Raw genomic sequence first — 23,534 nt, 5'->3', positions numbered from 1 at the left:
ATAAAATAGGTGGGAGATAGTGTTTCTTTTTAAGTAAAAGGGTAAAAACTACAAACCTGGCAATCAGTTTCCAGATCAGCGTAATATCCAGTGGCAACTTTCTTGCAGTCGAAGAACGTCTGAGGAATAGAGGGAAGCACTGGGAAGTCAACACCGGGACGGCCAACCACTCCTGGAATTAAGCGTAAGATGGGATCATTAATTCAAATAAATTCCAGTTACATGATGAAATTACTCACTGAGAATTGAACGTAGAGAAAATTGAACATGAGATCAATGATTAAATTACATCCATACAAATTTAGGTATAATCTTCTGTAATGTTTTATTTAGTTGGATCTCAATATTTCCACATAAATGCTGTTCTTGTTATATGATCATCGACTTTTATATAGGTACTTTCAGTGTACTGCATTGATCTCTGAGAGCCTGTTGGGATAAGTTACGAACTCACATTAAAGATTATTAATAATTATGGCAAATGGCTATGGCTATGTCTAAAACCTGTAAATTAGTTGTATACGTTGTGTACGTTACTTTTCCGTTTCAATACCTTAGCCGTTTTAATGGTTCAGTAGGGTGCAGTAGGTGGTTATCATTTGGTAATTATTTACCTACGACTACCGTTTGAGAAAATTTTCCGTACGACACACCATTTTGACACACCGAGTTCTCGCATACTTCGCGTTTGTTTGTGTAGGGTAAATATTTACCTATCATTTTTTCAAATGTTAATTGTCATGTATATTTTACTTTCTGATTCGCATTTTTTCAATATTATGATACCTACCTACCTGGCTGAAAAAGGTTTGAAAAAAGAATTGTCATTTAGATAGTGATGTTTATTTTAAATTGTAAAATTCTTTATTTGAATGCATTATTGTTAATAATTAAGTAGGTAGGTACTTAAGTACCTGCTTCATAATTATACAAATCTTGTGATTTCAGAGGGAATTTTTGGTTTTTATTAATTAAATAAGTGAAAGTTAGAAACATACTTTTTTTGGACGCTTGGTTTATATGTTATACTATAATGCTATCTAAAGGACATTAAGATGAAGGGATATCCAACCTTGATATGTCTGGTATTCGACTTCAGCGTCAGTCCCGGTGGCGATCTCTCCCGGCTTGAGGCGGCCGGAGTCTGATTCCCCATCGTTGAGTTCCTCGAAGGTGGAGGCCCCCATGGCGTGCGCGATCTGCTGCAGGGCTTGCGCGGTGGGGGCAACGGGCACAGCCTAGAATTAAACATAAAAAAATTCGGTCACATTATTTTTGAAACATCTAAGCGAAACTTGCCTAGTATACATTATGAATACTATAATACAATGAAACAAACATTTTTGTATGATATTAATTATGTTCTATGAAACAACAATAGAATAAAAGGAAAAAATTTATTTTTTTATTAAACAGCAACAAATAGTTTCACAGTTTTATTAGGTCGTTTTTAAGGTTATTCTAAGTTTCTTCAGCTTTAAAATATATATATTTATATCTAGTACTATTTGGAATTATGTTGAACTAGTACAATACCAACGAAAAATCGAACCCCGATCAATTGCTTTAATGTAACTATGCTGTAACCTGTAACCCCTCAGTCGTTCAAAATATTAATTTGAAAACACCTTACTTTCACGTTTTTTTAGTCAAATTTAAACAATAATTTTAATTTATTTGGGGAAAACTTTTATGGGGAAAAATTAAAAAGCATTAATAATTTCCCATATGTTACTCGGAAGTCAATGGCGTAGGTTATAATGATTAAATCAATTTTAATATTCATTATAAGTACCTAAAAAGAAATAATATACACGTATTGCCTGTCAGTCGCTTCACCACAGTTTGACAATACCTTCAGAAGGCCAAACAGCTATCACGCATAATAATAATTATTACACAGCAGAACTTGTTTACAAATAAACTGCTTCATAATTACACACATAAATTATTACACAGCAGTTGTTTACAAATAACCTGCTTCATAATTATACACAAAAATTATTACACAACAGTTATTTACAAATAAACTGCTTCATAATTATACACATAAATTATTACACAGCAGAACTTGTTTACAAATAAACTGCTTCATAATTATTCACATAAATTATTACACAGCAGAACTTGTTTACAAATAAACTGCTTCATAATTATACACATAAATTATTACACAGCAGAACTTGTTTACAAATAAACTGCTTCATAATTATACACATAAATTATTACACAGCAGAACTTGTTTACAAATAAAATGCTTCATAATTATACACAAAAATTCAGCCTGCGCGTGTTTGAAAAGAAGTCGACCGATTTCGATGAGCTTTTTTATTTGTGCCATGAGTGTTTAGAGAGTTATTTGAATGGTGGAAGGAGTCGGGGACGCCCGAGGAATACTAAAGGCGAAGCTTAGTGCTAAATCACTATTTTGATTAATCTTTATTACGAATTGGTGTACAATACGATTATAAAAATATATATTTTAGATAAATTAAAAGTTTCCCTATCGTTTCGCTTGAGTAGAATACAAATAAATAAAAAAACAAATTACTCAATTAAAAATATAAAGACTACTACTAAAAAAATATTTTTTCAATAGAAATATATGAAAGCGTAAAGGTAACAACTTTTAAAAATACTGTATTATAGCTAAGATTATCTGTGACAGTTTCACTTGATTATTTTTTTTTCTTATAAAATTATTTACAAAATAAATAAAAACTAGTTTTGTGCTCGAAATCGAACGTTTCTAGACTCCGTTTGTCGAGCAATTTAATGCCTATTACCTACAATATAAGGCAAACTACCAAGAATATACACATTTTTGGCTTGTAGCTTCCTCTTAACCCAATATCTCTGCATCGGAATTAGATACAAAGTCGAATTAAAGAGGATGTAATTTTTTTTTTAACAGTAACATTGTGGTATACAGTAGTGATAATGGAAAAGTCGGAGATGCTCGAGGAATTATTTATAATGATTTTAGTAATACATATAAGAAAAACTTAAAATTAAACTAGACAACAATAAATATATAATATTTTTAAAATGCCAAAATACCTCAACCCGACTCTCAGCAACTATTGCACCAAAAGTGTTATAATAATAAAAAACACTTCTTCATTAAGCGATGAATGCTTGTAAAAACAGTAGCACTTTTCTTAAGTGTGCAACGATATTAGTCATACGGGGCATGAGTTATTATAGAGCCTTATTACTAGGCTTACGTCACAATGGCTGGCTCAGGAAAAGCAGTACACTTTTTCTTTGCAACGATTTAGACAGCGTCGTGGGAACAATCTCATGTACTGCGGCCGCATAAAGATTGTTATAATTCCGAGATTATCACACGAAAAACTACTACAAGAAGAGTGAAACTTTTTAATTTCGCTTTTAATATTTTATAATTTTTATCAGATTTTTTCATATCATTTTAACAAAATTTTATCAAATATATCTGCGATACCATTTTTTTTTTAAATTTATGGATTAAGCTCGACTGAGAACTTGGGACATCTACCCATTGTGGGAGTAATCCATCTGCCAACAACTGTTTTGCTGATATCTTTTAATATACCTACTGTAATCCTCTATTTTTATAATTATATATTGTACATTGGTGTTTATTTATTAGTAGTCATTTTAGTATTTTTGAGCATAACTGTAAATATGGATGGTTTACTTAATAAAATAGAGATGGTTTAATTATGGTCAATGTGTGAAAATGCGGTTTAATTGTGGTCAGTGTGTAAATGTGTGTTTTAATTGTGGTCAACGTGTTTAATTGTGGTCAATGTGTAAATATGTGTTTAATTGTGGTCTGTGTGTAAACATACGGTTTAATGGTGGTCAATGTGTAAATATGTGGTTTAATTGTGGTCAATGTGTTTAATTGTGGTCAATGTGTTTAATTGTGGTCAATGTGTAAATATGTGTTTAATTGTGGTCAGTGTGTAAACATATGGTTTAATTGTGGTCAGTGTGTAAATATGTGGTTTAATTGTGGTCAGTGTGTTTAATTGTGGTCAACGTGTTTAATTGTGGTCAATGTGTTTAATTGTGGTCAATGTGTAAATATGTGTTTAGTTGTGGTCAGTGTGTAAACATATAGTTTAATTGTGGTCAATGTGTAAATATGTGGTTTAATTGTGGTCAATGTGTTTAATTGTGGTCAACGTGTTTAATTGTGGTCAATGTGTTTAATTGTGGTCAATGTGTAAATATGTGTTTAGTTGTGGTCAGTGTGTAAACATATAGTTTAATTGTGGTCAATGTGTAAATATGTGGTTTAATTGTGGTTTAATTGTGGTCAATGTGTTTAATTGTGGTCAGTGTGTTTAATTGTGGTCAATGTGTTTAATTGTGGTCAATGTGTTTAATTGTGGTCAATGTGTAAATATGTGGTTTAATTGTGGTCAATGTGTTTAATTGTGGTCAATGTGTAAATATGGATGGTTTAATTGTGGTCAATGTGTGAAAATAAAAACGCAGATATTTTGGCCCTTAAAAATATGACGCTATTTGTATTAAAAAATCTACTTGTAAACTTAAAAATATGGTATTTTACAATTTTATTTTTATCGTGCATTAAATGTTTGAAAGTTTCGGTTTATATACATACTAGTTGAATTTTACCCAGCGTTGCTTTATGCTATTTAGAGGTAAAACATCACCAGAATATAAAAAAAGTTATGAGAAAGAATAGTCCATCAATGTCATAATTAGATTTTTTTTTGTAGGTATAAAGTATAAATTCAATTTTTTTCACAGTCCTCCTCACTAGGGTTTCCTGCTATGAGGCGGCTTGTAGTTTTAAAACTTTTTTTTATTTAGTTTCAAGTTGTTTATACATCTTCTTCATAATGTTTGTAAGTTGAATATCACTTTGTTTTCTCAGCCATGTTTTTTCTTTAGTTTTAAATATATTCAATTCCATTATTTTTTTGTTTGATTTGGTAGAGTTCGATTTTGGGTACCATACGAGACCGAATAACTCATTAAAATGATAATTCAACACACCTTTAAAAAGTGATATAAAGTATTGAAAAGTGAAGAAACAAAAACTAGGCTAAATAGATCATGTTGATTAGGTTAATATGTTAGTTTTTGGTTTCGCTTTATATGACTTTATAACACTTTTTTAAGGTTGTGTTGAACTATCGTTGTGTTGAGTTATCATAGAACCATTTGAGCACGTCACGTTCACGAAGGTACTTCCAGTATCGCCCTGGTGTAATGTCAGACCACCATTAAAACTTGAAACTTCGTTTGAAATGGCTTTAGCTGTGTTTGGTGACCAGATATGAATAGCCAGGTACTTCCTCATATTCCCTTCCCAACGACCTTCACAACATACCCTAATTTAGGCTGCCATAACATTACTGGTTTCAGACGATTGGGAGTATTTGGGATTTTTATGCAGTTTCAAATAAAAAAAACTGTATTTAAAAAAATATATATTTTTATCTTGTATTTAATTTATTTTTTCTACTAGATGTATGAAAAAAATTGCATATTTCTAAATAAATATTCAAAAACAAACAAATATATTCAAATTGTTGTCGATTCCTTCAGCCTGATGGTTAAAAGAAGTAAATTAGTAAAAATGTTACTCGATCTATTGTTCTGTAAAAACTCACAGAATCTAGGTTGATTATATCACTAGCCAATGATCAGGCACTGCCTGTCTTTCCCATTATTTTCCTTTCATTATTATTAGAGTGTTAAATAATTATATTTAGCCACAATGCAACCATTTCCTAAAAAAAGTTATTTTAAGTAATAATAATTTTATTGTTATTAATGGCCTTAAAATTTATCAGTTTCTTGTAAATTATAATTTGTTTTATTAATTACTATTGTTAGAAGAATTAACTTGTGATAAATGTTTGTAATTAATTTTTCAGCACCTATTGACTGAGAAGTGTAAAAACTAATTTAACGTAAGGAAGGTCAACATATTTTCTGAAAACTTTGAATAATCGTTTGTCTTTCTGCAACAGTTATCTTTATAGTCTTGGGTCATGATTCAGAAGGCCGTAAATGAAATTTGTGAAAAAATATTTTATTATAATATTTTTAGTAGGTACGATAGAACTGTTTAAAATGTCCTTTCAACATTAAAAAATTGGTATGACTGAGGATTGAACCTCTACCAACCGTACCAAATCCTGATTGGGTAAGAACGACATTTATGATTTATGACATTAACTTTTTATCAGTCCATGTGTTTCCTCCCTCCTGCAACATGGGTTTCTTCAAGACCCATGTTCACTCCTTCTCTTCTCAAAAATTCCCTCCACACAGCATCCCCAAAGATGACATAGGCCCTGAGAGATTTTTTTTCAAAGGTAATGTTAAAAAAAATGCGTACAACTTCTGTAACATCATCGAACTTCAGAGATTTGCGTTTATTATTATGTCCGCGTGTGTATGCGTAATTGCCACCAAAAGTTGATAGACTGCATTGTCATCGACAACGAGTCGACCTGCCAAGTTTCCGCTAGATCGGACGTCGGAAAGTGGGTTAATTTTCACTTCCGATATTTGCAATAATTCACGAAAACAAAAATAAATTCGAATAGATATTTATATTTTTAAAAAGTGTAGGAATAAACCTTAAGTATTTTATCGTGATATCTACCATGTTATTCACTATTTTGCATTTGTAGCTGTATATAATGATGCATCTACAAATTTAATAGTTCGACATTCACTTGTTAAGAATATGGAATAATTTGTAAATCATTCTCACCATCAGAATCGGATCCTTCCTGAAAAATAAAGCAAAAAAAGGAAAGCCGACTGGTTCCGTGCTGGTGAAACCGATTATTTCGAAAATCCAATACAAACCATCGAATAAGATTATAGAAACGTAGAGTTACTAGCATTAGTCTAAAGTCAATTAATTAAACCAAAACAATTTTGTTGTTGGATACGCTAAATTAAAATGATTTATTGTAAAGATTTTTATCTTCGAAAGAACAACCTCTTGTTTATTCTTATATCTTAGGTGATCGATGAACATTAATTAACCTGTAAGTTTGGCACTGCCAAAAGTATAAAATGAAAATCTGTTCGTGTGTCTTACATAAAATTTTGGTACTATGCAATAAGTAAACTTTTCAATTTGGAATGTTTTGTATTAACGAAACTATGCATACATACTAACATATATTTCTGAATTCCCTTACCCAATTACCTATCCTATACTGACAACAACAATCTTAAAATTGTGTAGTAACTACCTCAGTGACAATTTATCATTACCTTGCCACTGTATTAAAGCAAGCCGTGCAGTGTCCTTCTTTAAGTGACCCTCGAAGTGTATTTATATAGAGTCTGCTAAAATAACCTGGAAAGTTTTATATTTGCTCTCACAGGACGTATTACAAAGGACCAGGGATAAGTCAGTTCCCAATTGTAACTAAATTTTAAATGCTAAACTTGAAAGGTTACCAAAAGAAATTGATGACAGTCCACAAAATTGATCGGCATGCGATGATATGCAAATACATTTAGGATAGCGGTCACCTCGCAAAAATTCACACTTTGTTGTTTGCTCAATCAAGAAATACTACAAATGATTTAACTATCTGTAAATTCCAAATGGTATTTATATATTATTATTTATTATATCGATACTTTTACCATATTATTTAAGTAACATCATTCCTTAAAATCAAATCTGAAACATGTTGATTACTTACTGCGGCTTAAAGTCAATCAGTCCACCTAGATTTCGCCGTTTATCCCACATTTTTAGGTTCTATAAATTTGACACATTATGACAAGCGGTTTTCAATGAATAAACTTTTTTAGACTGTAAACCTAATTACAGATATTTGAAATGTTTTTCATAGAAATTAAAATATTTGTTAAGAAGAAGCTACAAGCCAAAAATATGTATATTCTTGGTATACCTTTATATTGTAGTTAATAGGCATTAAAATCGCTTGAAAAACGGAGAAAGAATAAGAAAGCAAAAAAGTTAATCAAGTGAAACTGTCACAGATAATCTTAGCTATATACTGTATTTTTTAAAGTTGTTCCTTTATGCCTTCATACATTTCTATTGAAAAAATATTTTATATAAGTTTTCACAAACCAACAGGAAGGTAGGTAATAAACCATAGTATTAGAAATACTTAAGTTAAAAATAAAACGATTTAACTAAATTACCAAGTAGTTCTTTCAGCATCAATTACTGCGGTCCTATCTGAACAACCGAATGCCCCGAATGTTAACTAGAAGCTGTTTACTGTTTACTGCTTAGCGGTTAGCCGATAGTCCGCATCCGGCTTTTGTCCAAACTTCCTCAGATGAGACGAGATCCCAAAGCCGATCAGCTGTCCAGGCTAATTAGATGGCACGATCAAGTAAACTGTGTTCTCTAATGTAGAGCTAATATGCCACCTACCGTTATCCAAATTATTGCTTATGTATCTTGGAATGGTCCATTCAAATATTTGCGAGTAGAAGGCGTTCTGAATGAAATCTTTTGGAGTGTGTGCTAGGATGTGCTACAATTTGCATTGAAACTTTTTAATAATACAATATTTTGACCTCGGTCACTGTATTATTTGTTACAATGATTTTTACAGCCAAACGTATATTTTTAATATGCGATATACTACACGAAAACTCTACTGTCAGAAATCAGCTGAACTGATCTTGCATCCCCATGGAGAGACGAATGGCTGGTAGTTCACGGCAATTCAGATTTGACCACTCAACACACCATTTAACATAGCTAAAGCTGTTTCAAGCAGATATTCGATCCTCTTTGCGCTTCAAGAAATATGTTTATCCTCACGATAAATTAACAGGCAATGTTTTAAGAATTTTTATCGACTTGCCTTGATAATATACGAGTATTATGACGATGCAAATAATATTCATTGTAATGCAATAATATTCGCATTTTCATGAACACGTGTTCCGACATCATGAAAATGTATTTGTAATTAACTAAAACTTTATCTGTTAATGTATTCGTGAGGCCTGCAATTCAGTTTCTAACCGGAATCACCAATAATTTGAACAGATTCTAAATAAATTAGCAATAGCCATTTTTCTCCTTTTGGGAGCAATAACGTTATCTTACACTTTACGAGTATGTCTTTAATATACATTCATAATATAGGTATGTATGATAAGTTTATTTCGTGTAAATTGTTAAAAGTTTTAACTAACCCAGCTTATTTCTTATTACACAAATCTGGGGCCAGAGTCAAAGAGAATTATATACTCTATAATATTGTGCTCGTCACAACGTACCAACCTACAACTTTACAACCGTGGTAAACAAAAGCAGTGTCTTCATTGAGAGTCGGAAGAAGACACTGTGTTTTTAGTAACCGAGGCAGGACATAAGAAATAATGGTGATCAAAAATATCTTTAAATTTACACCCCTTCCGGCTTTAATTATAGGTAATCAAGTCACAGCTAGTATGAGATTTTAAGACTTTAATTTCACCTCAATCCAGCATCATGATTCAGTTCTATAATCCGCCCAACAAAAGTACCGCCCCTCTGTAAGAAACAAGGTCTCAGAGGGCGGTGGCCATGTTAGGATTGCTGAATAATAATTGCACTTTAATAAGTAGTAGTCTGTATTTTACGAAACAATATGCACCATTTAAATGAAAGTGAAGTTTTATCATTATAGTGTCCATTGTGAATTGTATACAAGTCCTTCTGCCCTGAAAAGAATTGAAAAACATCGAACAAAACACGAAAATCGAAAGTTTCATTTAGCTCATGGTCAAAATGCCTAAAAACTGTACGAACATATCTAAACATATCCTTTTTGCTGGTCTAACAAATACTACATTCGCTTCTTGCCTAAAAACAGATAATTTTAAGCCTCGAATTTATTCTCAAAGGAATTAGAAGTGAAATAGAGTAATATGATTTTTTTTTCGTCTATTATGAGTATTATAGTACCTTAGATCTACCATTACCTACTGACTTTTGTCATTCAAAACTAAACAGTGTAAAAACTAAATTCAAAGCAGGTTTATTTCAATTTTAGTAGATTAGGCAGGTTTATCACGATCGAAATGATTCTTTAATTAATCGAATGGAATAACAGTAGGTGTAATCAATCGAATGATCTTTCGACAAAATCAAGACTGAAATATGCCTTCAGTATCCCGGTAGAATACTATCATTCAAAATCGATGCTTTGTGGCTTATGGGTTAACTGGTTTAATCTGTGCTTAGTGACTAGATCTGAAAAGTCGAGTACCTACTTTATATCTGTCTTCTTCCACAACTACTTCCCATTCTTCAACTTCAGTTAGTCTAACAACATTCAGCGATTTGGAAATGCCATTATCCCACTGACTTCCGGCAGAACTAATTCCTATGCGTATCACATTAACAAAAAAAAATAATGATCGGAAATAAGTTTAACAATCCTCTATTGAATATTTTCCAAATTATTAACCATTTTTCACGTTCTAAGGACGAGGAATTGTAATTCCCTAATTCTAATTACCCCTTCCACTCCTTTGTCAATTCTTCTACCCATTTGGGTTTTATTCCACTCCTCCTCCTCCCTCCTCTTCCTCTCCTCCCATCTCATTAAAAATGTGGTCAACGAATGCCCATTCTATTCATTTCCCCGGTGGGATTTATGAGGTTTACAGAGCGACGCCTGAGGTCCTAGACTTGCTTGCAAACCTAGATGTCCCATTCTGACCTCCCCACCATAGGAAAGAAGAAGAAGCCTGATCTAGAGAATATCGTTTACGAAACATGTAGATTTTGTATTTAATTAAGTGGTGTCAACAAAGTAATTTGACTTTAATTCACTGATTATTTTATTCTCACAAAATAAAAATCTTCCGTTGGAAAAACTATTGAGCATATCGTGTCTTCACTACCCCGTCAATGATGTAGGAATGTGTTTTTGATCATATAATGTCTTCACTACGCCCGTCAATGATGTAGGGATGTGTTTTTGATCATAGAATGTCTTCACTACGCCCGTCAATGATGTAGGAATGTGTTTTTGATCATAGAATGTCTTCACTACGCCCGTCAATGATGTAGGTAGGTGTTTTTGTACTCGATAGTAAGGGACAAATCCCTTACTATTGAGCCACACCGAATCAATCCATTTGATTCTCACGACATATTTATCAATAATTAAGGTTATAGTTCAATTCCTGGTTACATTCCGTGATATCATCAACATTCTAAGAGGAAGATGTGCAGTGAAAATAGCCTAATTGGCGTGCGATCATCTGTCCGTCTTATTTTGTATTGTGACATGTCCACCGCAACAAGTTGATTCCAAACAACTCGTGATTTCAATTTAATTCGTAGCATCATCAATACTTTGATCATTTCGAAGATCATCGGTCAGAAACGGTGCTGCTTGCAACCCGTAATGTATTTTGCGAAACTGTTTGGGAAGAAAATCTTTGGGAGTTACGAAAGAAGAAGAGTTTTCATAACGATGAAAAACTGCAGATTTTAGTACTTACTTACTGTAGAGCTAACAAGTGTTGGGAATTATAATTACGTTAAACAGAAATTTCAAAAATATTAAGACCATGAAACTCTTATATATTCCCTTTCTTAGAAATCAACTTGAGTACAACTCTCCCGCCTGGAAGACACATTTCAATATTCATGTACAAGCTATCGAAAGAGTACAAAATAAATTCTTTCATTGTTTTAAAGTTTTAAAATAAGTTTTCCAGCAATTTTGTTGAACCGCAAAACTATTTGAAAATAAACAAATATGCTTAACATAGTTATTTGTGTTTTAATATAATGTCTGACAGTAGAATTTTCATTGACTTGGTATTTCTGTATAAAATTATAAATGATGCATTTTATTGTGCAGAAACGCTTGCATTGACAATACTTCGGATTCCACTACATAATATTACACTAGAAGTCGGAAATTATTTCAGTGCAGAAATTCCGGGACTAACTACCATACGAATTCCTCATTACTCAGAATACTTATGGAGGGAAATAGTTATACCGACACAGTGGACATCTTCTGTTACTGAGGCAGTTTAGTTTTATCATTTTGACCATTCATCTGTAAAAGCCCATGAAAAGGGTTTTAATAAATAAATTAGTTTTATTAAAATTTTAACCATTGCATTTATTTTAATGATAGATTTACTTTTTACCCAACCATAACTTTTCGGCTCGAATTTTATTTGTTATGAATGTTTGCCTGAAAAAGCAAACCCTTAAAATATAAGCTAGCAAATGAGATACATACTTAGTTATTCTTTTATCAGTGGATAAATCCTACCGAATAGCAAATATCATAGAGTCAACCTGCTTTGGAGAAGCTTATTAAAAATACATCTTCGATTCTCATTTCGTTGTTTCCTTTCGATATTTCCCACAATCATCAGTTGCATTCCGATGACAAAATCAATAACCACTTGAATCATTCCTTGTTTTTACCAATTATAATTTTGTGATGAAAATCTATCTGGACATTGGCACTGGACATAAAAATGTTACAATTATAGGATTATTGCTATTGATGTAACTTTCTATGGGTTCGTTATTAGAGAACTTTGAACAAATGTGAATTGTTTTCTTGATTTATAGCGGACATGATTTTTAAACAATGATCAAGGGACAATGTTTTGATAGCTGAGTAGCTGATGTTTTTGTGTGAATGTCTCTTATTGTGGACTTACACCAGGGCGATACTAAGGGTGTCTTTCACTCTAAACCATAACAAAAACTTAGTTGTAAATACTCTTAGTATTGCACTGGTAGTTAGATTAAAGCATTTTTCGATATATTAAAAACCACTCTGAATAGTAGAAGTAATTTATTTTAAATGAAACAGCACAAGGGTCTTGACTGCTCCCATCCGTCTAGAGCCAGTGAAACTATGGCATCCCCAATTGGGGTATTTTTTGAGGTTAAAGGTAGTGAGGAGGGGAAGAAGATGGCAAAGAGGAATGTGGAGAAGTATCTGGCTATTCAGACCTGGTCACCAAACACGGCTAAATACGTTTAAAGCAACTTTTCAATTCTGAATGGTGGTCCTACAGCAGAGTGATACTGAGAGTATATTTCACTGTGGAACGTGCCGCAAATATAGTATTTATTTTTAGAAATTATTAACTTGTGAAATCACACGAGTTAATCAAATAAAATTTACTTGCGCACGCCGGGATTTGAACCCGCGACCTTCAGCTTGCCTTACCCCTCGACCACGGAAGCCGTTAAATACTGATGTGTATTTCTTTATTACATTTGCAACATGCGAAGTACGTATTGTCTGATCTATATGTACTAATAAATTATATTTCTACGTTATATAAAATTTCGACTACGTTTGTAAAAGCCCTACGGGTGTTCAATAAATACATAAAGAACAAATAAATTTTTAAACATCTGATTCTCAGAGATCGCATCTTAAATATTATCTGTAATGATTTAAGCGCCATTCGTGATGGGGAAAATGAAGGATTCTTGTTGATCTTATCTGAAGATCGTATCTTAAATATGGTACATCCCATCTTGGGATCATAATTCAACATTTCTCAAATTCATACTTAGACTAGGCTTACCCCAACAGTCTGGTCAAAGTTGAACTACGAACCAACATTTGTTCCGACATGCCATCTCGCAATCATCTTACCTAAATAAACTCTAATACACAAAGATTTGTTATTTATATCTCGACAATTATGGAAATACATTTTATACGGTTCTTCTTTGAACTACGCTTTTTAGTGATGTCGTTCACGGTTCTCCGTGGTTCGAACTTACTGATATAAAATATTGCTTATTTATTAAAAATCTGTTCGAATTTCCTATTTAAAACGGGATTGCAGGGCTTTAACAAATGTTCTATCAGATTTCCTAAGAAACTATCAGTAAAATACGAATGTGTTTGTCGTAACACGTGTTCATATAAAATCTAATATTGTCGCATTATATTTATCAGGAGAAGCGCAGCTGCATGAACACGTATTACGACATATGCTGAATGGACTTATTAATTAATATTTTATTAGAAAAGGGCTTGCTTTTTCAATTCAATTCAATTTTGTTTATTCATTTCAAAAAAATTGTTAATTTCAATGCGTTTTTAAAATATTTTTGTAATAAGAATTCTTAGATAAATATTAACAGTGTGTATATCAACATAGTAATAATAGAGCTTGCCTTTTAAAAGAAGCTTCATTGATGCAAATCCGAATTGATTCTGTTCAACAGCAAGATTGAATAAGATTCTAATAAATCAGCCATACTCATTTTTCTCCGTGTACAAAAGCAATACAATAATGTAATTATAGAACGGAAATGATATGTATAGTGTATAAGACTAACTCCGTACCGTAGTAAGAGTCCCAACTACTCCCAAACGTCAGTGGCCAGTAAAATTAAGACATCGCATATGTCATTAGGCTGTAAGTCAGTTGGGAGGGGAAGAAGATGGCCTGGCTGTTCAGTTCTGGTCACCAAACACGAATAAAGCCATATCAAGTAAAGTTTCAAGTCGGTGGTATTTCACCACGGCGATACTGAGAGTATCTTCCACTCTGACGCGAGTATGAAATATAATATAATGAATAGATTGTGACGAAAAACAAATTAAATAAATTATTTATTCTGGCACACGCCGCGATTTTAACCCGTGATATGCGGATTCGTAGTCGAGGCCGTCTAATAAAATAGTACTTACTATATATTTTGCCGCATATAGGATATATATTAAGTACCTAACCATAAAACGAGGACTCAACGACATTATTACACAGTTGGCTGTTTTCTACAATCAATTCAACAAGATATCCATATACAATCAATGACGCCGAATCTCTGATTTGGGTGACACACTGACCAAAATGAATGAACTTAGTCATTTTGGGAACGCAGACATAACTAAACCTGTAAGATCATCATCTTGCATCATTTACGTAAGATTATTCCATGTTGAATTCTTTGGAAAGAGAAATCTTCGACCACAAACCATAAAACACTTGGGTGGGTGTTTAAAATAATAATCCGGCTGATCCAAGTCTGTGTTTACTTTTGAAGTGGAAATATGAAGAGTCGATGAAACGCCTTGCAAAATGCAGCAGGATTCACTCTGCATTTATTGCAGCTGTGCACTTTGCAATTTATGGCATAATTAAACTGCAATTTATTTTGAACTGTTCTCTATGTATTCACTGACCGCTGTGTTTGAAGAAATGGCACTATCACGTGATTCAAGTCGGAAGTTTTTTTATTGCAGGTGACTTCTTTGGACTTCGTAAATTTAGTAAAGGCCCTCTTAGTACAGCTTTGCCCCTTTGTACGCACGAAGGTAATGGGAATGGATGCAAAAATTTACTGTAGCTGTATCGTCAAATTCCGGACAATTGGACAATTTTTTGTCCAATCCGCCATTCCAATGTGCAAAATATTGTAGAATTCGTCAGTTTGGACAATTCCGAATTGCAAAAATCACACAATTGTGTACATTTGGACAATTCTTAGCCCAATCAAACAAATCTAAAGTGCAAAACTTTAATAAATTTGTGCATTTGGACAATTCCGGTGTAAAAAAAATGTCCTTTCGGACAATTCTTTGTCAAATCGGATAACTCCAATGTGCAAAATTTCGTTTTCATTTATGCATTTGTACAATTTTTTGTCCAATCCGACAATTCAAATTTGGGAAAATTCGTTAAATTTGTCCATTAATACAATTATTTGTCCATTTGAACAATCCAAAGGTATAAAATATGATCAAATTTCTCCATTTGGACTACAACTGTTAACTTTGGAAATTGCAGATGGCACTACTTCTATAGCATGTAGAGTGTGGAGGGTAAAACACTACAGACAGATGGCAGCACTTATGTTAGTTGCTAGTACATGAAGCGTATGTACCTTGTTAGCATGCATGGCAGATATTAGGGTTAATAAAATATTATTAAGCTATTTTGAACGAATATTATTATGGTAAGTTTTTAGATTCTCACGGCCAAAAGCATTTTTGTTGTTTGTTTTTGGGGTGTTATGCCGTGTTGCGCTAACTAACGAAGATGATCACATCTTCGGATCTACCGGATCTGCCCTGATGATGGACACTGCAACGCTGTCCGAAACGTCGGCTAAAGAAGGAGTTAGCGCAACACGGCATAACACCCCAAAAACAAACAACAAGAATATTATTATATTTAGAATATTATTATGGAAGCGAAACTGGTACCTCTCCTTTTTTAAGCTCTTAACTTGTGATTTAATATACATAATAAATTTAATAAAGGACACTTTAAATAAAACATAAATCAAATAGATTTACGCTACTCTAAATTATAAAATATAAATTAATTAATCGAAAATATTTGCAAAATTAAAATTTTGTTTTTTGATTGATTGAATCTAATAATTCATAATAATAGATTTTGGACGCTAGTGTGGGAGGACTTTTACACCTTCGCAGGGACAATCATTTTAGCACTTGGAGCGTATATCAATATTTGTGTGACGTTCCATCACATTTGTATTTAAAAAAATCGAACTGAATGTAGTAATATGAATTCATGAAATAATATGTGAAATCCAGCGTGTTTATATTTTATAACCTTTGTCATTTGGCATCTCAAATGCCCATCTCTTTTGATTATTGCTTTCGCAATCATTGAACTTAACCACTGCTTAACCTCAATCATATTGATCATTTGAGACACAATTAAATGTTATACTCCAGTTAAAATGATACTATTCGATTAATTACTGAATCTAGCATTTAAATGGTATTTGGCAGAATTAACAATAGTTATTTTTAATTCATTTAATTACTTAATAAATTATGTAACGAAATCTAACTTTCACTGTCAGTTTTAATGTTCAACATAATATTTAGGAGTCAATGTGAAAGATTATATATTTATACAATATTTTATATTATAAACAAAAACACTGAAAGCCCTGTGATTGGTAACTGAATTTGAAAGCAGTGGAAGGATATGAGTATTTTTTACTAATAAATTTGACAACTTTTCTAATAATTATTTAAATTGAAAATTGAAAACTCCTTATGGAAATTTGTGCCAGAATATTACGATAAATCTGTAATAATTATTAGCAGTGATCAATTATGAATAAAAGAACTTTTCATGATGACGGAGCTTACAGTTCAGATTTTAGTGTTATCGTTATCCAATTGTAATTTTTAGCTGTTGCGAAAGGTTATTCTGTTCATTTAATCCCCCCCCCCTCCCCACCCTGACCCGTAATAAGAACTGTTTTTTTCATCTTTTGAGGTAAACAAATTATATATCGCCTCAGATCGAAATGCCATCTATGTGGTTTTACCTAAGTAAACTCGGGAATCGCTGAAAAATTATGGGTGTATTGCACGATGCTTTTTTTTGCACCCATCCCCATATTTAAACTATACCTATATATTTTAAACGAAAATCACGTTAACTTCACTATTTCATTTCTTTCGATAATTACAATTATAGACGTAGTAATATTTTGGGACTGTATTCTACATACTTTTAAAAAAATGTGACGCCTCAAATATAACCATAGATCATATTAAATAAATTATCTGTCATCTGCCTTTGCCGTTAAGTAATAAAAAAATACACGCTAAACTCACAAACCCGAACAGTGATACAAATTCACAATCAGTAATTAAGGAAATATTAGGTATAGGTACGCTTTTTATCAACATTTTAATATAACATTTACTTAAGAAAAACAATGACGACAGAGATATTTAATAATTTCGGCCATCTTAAACTGTTCGGAAATTGGTAACAAAATAGGAAACATTTTTTCATGCAATTTTGATAAAAAAGCATCGTGTAAAACACTCTTAAGTCAGGTATGTCTCTATCATGCATAGTAGTTTACAATTAAATAATCATGCTTCATAGAGTAAGAAAACCTATTGTTATACATTTAGATGCAATTATTTACGCAATTTCGAAGATTGATTTGCATTATTATATTCAAATAAATAATTTATTATTCATTTACCAATTAAAATAACTACGTTTTTTTATTGAAACTACGCAACACAAGTCGATTGTAATTGCTAACTTATTCAATTCAAAAACAAAATACCTCCTAATGTCATTTATTCAACTTTGAATCTATTAGAAGCCATCTTCTTTTAATGATTAATAATCTTCCTATTTCAGTGGGTAACCTTTTAATAAATGTGTAGGTACACCATCTACCGGACTTTAATCAAAGGTTATCCTGGTTCGTCATCAAGGTAATCATATATTATGAGGACAACTGACACACATTTCCCAAGCACCGTGTAATTGTCTAGTAGAGTGTAAACAATACTTAAAGTTTAGGTTTAAACAGTTGATTAACCTATAGAAACGATGTAGCTGAAAACAGTGACTGGCAGTTTAATTGAATTTTATTGCATTGCAAATGGATTTGGTAATAAATTGATAGTGTAAACCAACGCAGATATATCTTGCAACAGACGCTAAATATGCTCAAAACTGTTAGTTAGTTAGTTAGTTAATTAGTATATTTTTTCTACTCTTTTGTTCATTTGGTAAACTTAAAAGAATTCATAATATAATTAATTTATTTCACTTAAATACACGTTTTGCAAGTTTAGCTCTAAATTTTTAAGATAAATTATTTGTTTGCGCCCGTACATACGCAATATGAATATGAATAAATAGTTTTGTCCGTATAAAAACTCAATTCTTTCAAGAGAGGCATACAAATACAATATTGTATCAGTGAATCAATCCAATATTGTATTTGAATCATGAAATAATTGAATTTTTTGTATGGACGAAACTATTTATTCATAAAAAAACAAAAAATTCGTCTTAATTTTGTTAACATTAACGTGAAAAAATTACATTTAAAAAATTAACGCCATCTATGAACGCGTAGATTACTACGAACGTAGCGTAACAATACTAATAGCAAACTATTACCAACTTGAGCGTCTTCAGGCAAAGACAGAGGAAACTAGAACGATGACGATCTCTCGTTGGGACTAGCTAGAACTAGTATATAAACAAAAATAAATGTAATTTTTTGTTGTTGATTTTATGTGAATACCACAACCCAGTTGTTCCAAGCCGTCTGGATTATGACATTTCAAATTTGGGTTTGTTGTGAGGCTGAAGTTTGTGGAGAAGTACCTTGCTATTCAGATCTGGTCACCAAACATGGCTAAAGCTATTTCAATTCTGAGTGGTGGTTTTCACCAGGTCTATACTGGGGGTTTTTTAATCTGGAACGTGGCAAATATCCTATATATTGTTTGTAATGATATCACAAATTGTTTTAATAAAATTTACTTGTGCACGTCAGGATGAACACGAAACCTTCGGATCATAGTCGAGAGCCACCCCTTGAATACGTGGCCCATCGTAATGTATAAAACTGATAAATGCCTTTTTTCTCACATGATAACTAAACATTTACGGGAAAAATGTTAAGTAGGGTGTTTATATAATATTTCATTGATTATCTATAGATACTTTTTAAATTATGCGAATACTACACTCTAAATAAGTCCCAACTGTCCGGCGTCATTGGAACCATACCCGCATCTCCGGTAGACATATGTTGAGATGCTGAAGGGAGTCGGAGGGGAAGAAGATGAGAAAGGCGAAGATCGGGAAGTACAAGACTATCCATATCAACGTTATAAACATAATTAAACCCACCACAAGCGGCTTTTTGATTCCGAATGGTCGTTTTCCACCAATGCGATACTGAAAGTATCTACCACTAGAGTAATACTCAACATAATTAAGCTAAAATGTATTATAAACATAAATTTTAACACGCGAAAATCCAAATATAGCGTTAGTATTAAAATTCTCCAATAAAACGTTGCACAAACCTAGAGAGCTGTGAGATACGATTAAGAATCCGTTAAGTTTTTTGTGCAGTCCAAAAAATACTATTACGATTCAATTGCAAAATACTCGAACAGAAAATCAAATATCATTGAGGTATTGGGTACCTACCGCTTATCTTTACAAATGGGTTTTTTGCGGTAATAATATATGTCAGTATTTCACAATCAATTCTCTGTTCAATACAATTAGTCAACAATGGCGTTTGATACTAAGAAGAGTTATAAATCATCCATGGTTTCAACGACAGCTGCAAAGTTAAACTAAATTCTAAAGATAACAATCGGCATTACGACACCCGGCCTGGCAGCGCCCGTTAGTAAAATATGAAAAATCCATATCTAATTACTTACTTACCCTTTATAATGTACTAACATCACACCATTTCCCCATAGGTAAGTCTTGGGCAAAACGAATCAACCACCTCTTAACTCTGTCTTGGTGCACTCGTTGGTTCAGCCACATCGCATTGTAATATTAATCGTACAATAAATAGATGAGAGAAAGATTACCTCGTCCATTAATCCCACGATGGTCATACATTTTTCCCAATTAACTAACGGAATCTCAACATATGCAACAGAATACAATTTGGCGACGCATCGAGGCGGCTTACGAAAAATAATGTCGTAGGTTATAAGAAGTTATTTTTAATTTGAAAGTCAGAATTTACTCGAGAAACCTTTAGTTTTTTTGTATAGTAAAGTAACATCTTCAGTAATAAACTTATTTAAAAAACACTACAAACAAAATTAAAATTACTATTCCATAATCCATGCAAATTTTGTTTACAAATCTCATAGTCGCTGCGCACCCGAGCAGCTTATAGATTCATGATGTTTGCACGCTCGCACGGTTTACCGTTGAAGCGCCACGGGTATGTTTTGTTTGAACTATTTCTTAGAACAGAAAGTCCCTAAGTGGCTGAATTCATAACGCACGTATGGAATTCGTTTCGGAATCGCTCTCGGGCAATATTAATACAAACTAGCGGATTTTTTAGCGTGGAATTTAAATTCTATACTCTTTGATGTAGTAAAATTATAATAAAAATTTGTTTTATTTTTTTCTGAGAATTAGTGCACAACGCAACACAACAAAATTGAAGAAAACTGTCACTGATTTATTATAACGACTTTTGACATGACACGACTAAATAAACTTTTAATATATTATTTATACTAAGGGAGATGCAAATATTCCTCGATAACGATTAACATGACAAAATTAGAATTCGTCAAACTCTTCTCATACTTAAATTGTTGCTTATACAATATATTATTTATAGGGGACCTTCTGAACCCTCGGCGTCTGGGTGCGAACCCGATGCTTTGGATCACTCGGCTACATTGATTCAATTTATGTCCATGTCGACCCCGACTTTGTTTGTTAACTTTCTCACATATATATCATGATACTAATACTATTACATATTATTTGAAAAAAAAAAACCAAATTGAAATTCCTTTAAAATCTCAAACAGAGAGGCAAAAATTAATATTATCAACGATGTCCAGTGTTGCAAGTAAATATTTAAAATATGACGAAATGCGATAAGACTTAAATACCATTATATTTTAATGTTGCATCATGAAGGACGAAAGCACACTTAATGCATTAGAAATGAGATCCCTGATCGTGTGTGTGGGAAAAACTGTGTATCTAAAAACCGAATTTCGAATGGAGATGCGAAAAGAATGCAAGGCCAGTGTAAGCGTAATGAACTGGTTTATGAAAGAGACTTAAATGGATAAGTTAATATGTAGAGCGGAAGGATGGTGAGTGATGTAGACGGTAGAAGTAAGTGAAGTAGACAAAAAAAATCGAGGACATCCCAGAGGGACAGAGCAAAATAAAATAATTGTACTCTTAACTCCTCGGGCAGACAATACCATGTTAACAAAATATTTACATTTGACGCTTAACTTCAAATAGATTCGCTGTTTTGAACGTATCCCATGGATTTCCAATTTGGGAGGCCGGCACGGGTAACGCGGGCGCAATTGGGTCAGTCCACCCGGGCGCCGAATCGCCTCTAGGCGCCAAAGCGCTAATAATATCTAACTCCTAACAGTCCTAACACCTAACTTCATAAATACGGCGGTGCACAAAAATACAAATCATCCAAATATTATTGATTACAGTGATCGTCAACGTAGGCATCTACTGATTTTGACAGGGGACGCCTAAATTTTTGACGTTTGGGTAATGACCGGCCCTGTGACGTTACCTATGGCAAGACGAGGGTCCTGGGTTCTAGTCCTAGATGTGACCGTATCTTTTTATTTTTTTAAATTTTCTTTTAAGAAGCGATAATATTGTCTTCAATAATTAAATATTGTAAGTTAAGTTATTACAATGAAATACAAATCAAACATGGTTCGAAAGATCAGCAGTAAATTGGCAACGTCAGTTTTCTGTCAAATCAGTATAGATCACAAAGTCAAGTTTACCGACAAAAAACATTATATTATTTACATTTTCGTAAAAATCATCAACTTTATGGCTTGCTATAATTGCAATATAAACACATGCATTTGTTTTATACCACTTTTTTTTAATATTCTCCTGTTAAAGGTAGGGCACTTCTGAAACCGTTAGAGCAATGTGTCAAAATAAAGTGTTTTAAAACAAAATGCATTTTATTGTAAATTATTTATGAGGATATTATAATTTAATCTACCTGCTGTTAAAATCACCATTATTTTTATCTACGTTGAATCTATTTTAATGCATGTGAATTAGCATAATGTAGATATAATAAATTTAAAATCCAATTATCAATTAAAGGTGAGCGAATATTAATTGGATGGCATCTTCTATTATAAAAAAGTCAATAATTGAAAGTAGTCTGCCTTTCGTCTGACAATGATGCATTTAGGCGCTTTTGGGGATAATAATGACTATGTTTTCGACAGGACAATAAGTTCAAGGACACAATTTTCAATCTTATCGTCCATGATCTACTTAATAAATGGACAGCATTTTTTCTAATGACGTTAGACTGCATTAATCTTTCCATTACTTTTATTTTCTAAAACGATGGTTAGTGGCTGAGTTGACAAATGTGTAGGGTTCCCAGTTCCCATACAGGCGTCGTGAGTTAAATTATTCCACTAGCTAAGTCCTCCAACATTGGACCAGCAACATTTTCCGCTTATAATGACGGAAGTAGGAAGAATTAAAATATTGTAAGGTCTTTCGTTTCACCACTCTGAAATGTTGGGTAAAAGTAACGTACGTTATAATATACGCGTTAAGGCGATGCCATGCGTAGTAATGCAAAATCATGTGTTTTTGGTTTGAAAATTTGGTCGCCTAAAAATGTTTCAGATGATTTAATTAAATACTGCGAGTAGAATACATTTTGACCCTTGAAATAATCGAGTATTTTTTAGATAAGTCTTTATATAAGCCCAGAAAAAAATAATGTATAGGCCTATGAAAACTGATTTTCTGAAACTCATTTTCGGTTATGATTTTATTGTGTAATGTGGCAAATTAAGTTATTTATAAAATGATCAGAAAAAATTGAATATTTATTCCTGAACATCCACAAAATAAAATAAAAGGCACTTTTAGACCATGTTTTTTTCATGCATAAATCAAAACAGGCGGATGGTGTTAAGCGGGAATTTAAACCTTATCACTTATCACCATCT

The 23,534-nt window shown here is 32.6% G+C and overlaps 1 protein-coding gene across 1 annotated transcript in view; it reads right to left on the bottom strand.

The window, feature by feature from the left end:
* The window catches only part of thw (chitin-binding domain protein thawb), a 162,749-nt gene that overhangs the window by 5,906 nt on the left and 133,309 nt on the right, over nt 1-23,534 (bottom strand). Inside the window, exons 4-5 of the mRNA XM_089640455.1 lie at nt 1,073-1,238; nt 57-172 (exon numbers count right to left, since the gene is read on the bottom strand). Coding sequence (XP_089496581.1) covers nt 57-172; nt 1,073-1,238 — 282 coding nt within the window. The remainder of the gene's footprint in view (nt 1-56; nt 173-1,072; nt 1,239-23,534) is intronic.

The sequence above is a fragment of the Hesperophylax consimilis genome, chromosome 15 (assembly GCF_061612785.1).
Source record: "Hesperophylax consimilis isolate HC1 chromosome 15, BYU_Hcon_1.0, whole genome shotgun sequence".
Classification (NCBI taxonomy): domain Eukaryota; kingdom Metazoa; phylum Arthropoda; class Insecta; order Trichoptera; family Limnephilidae; genus Hesperophylax; species Hesperophylax consimilis.
This window is presented reverse-complemented; position numbering and strand designations above follow the sequence as displayed.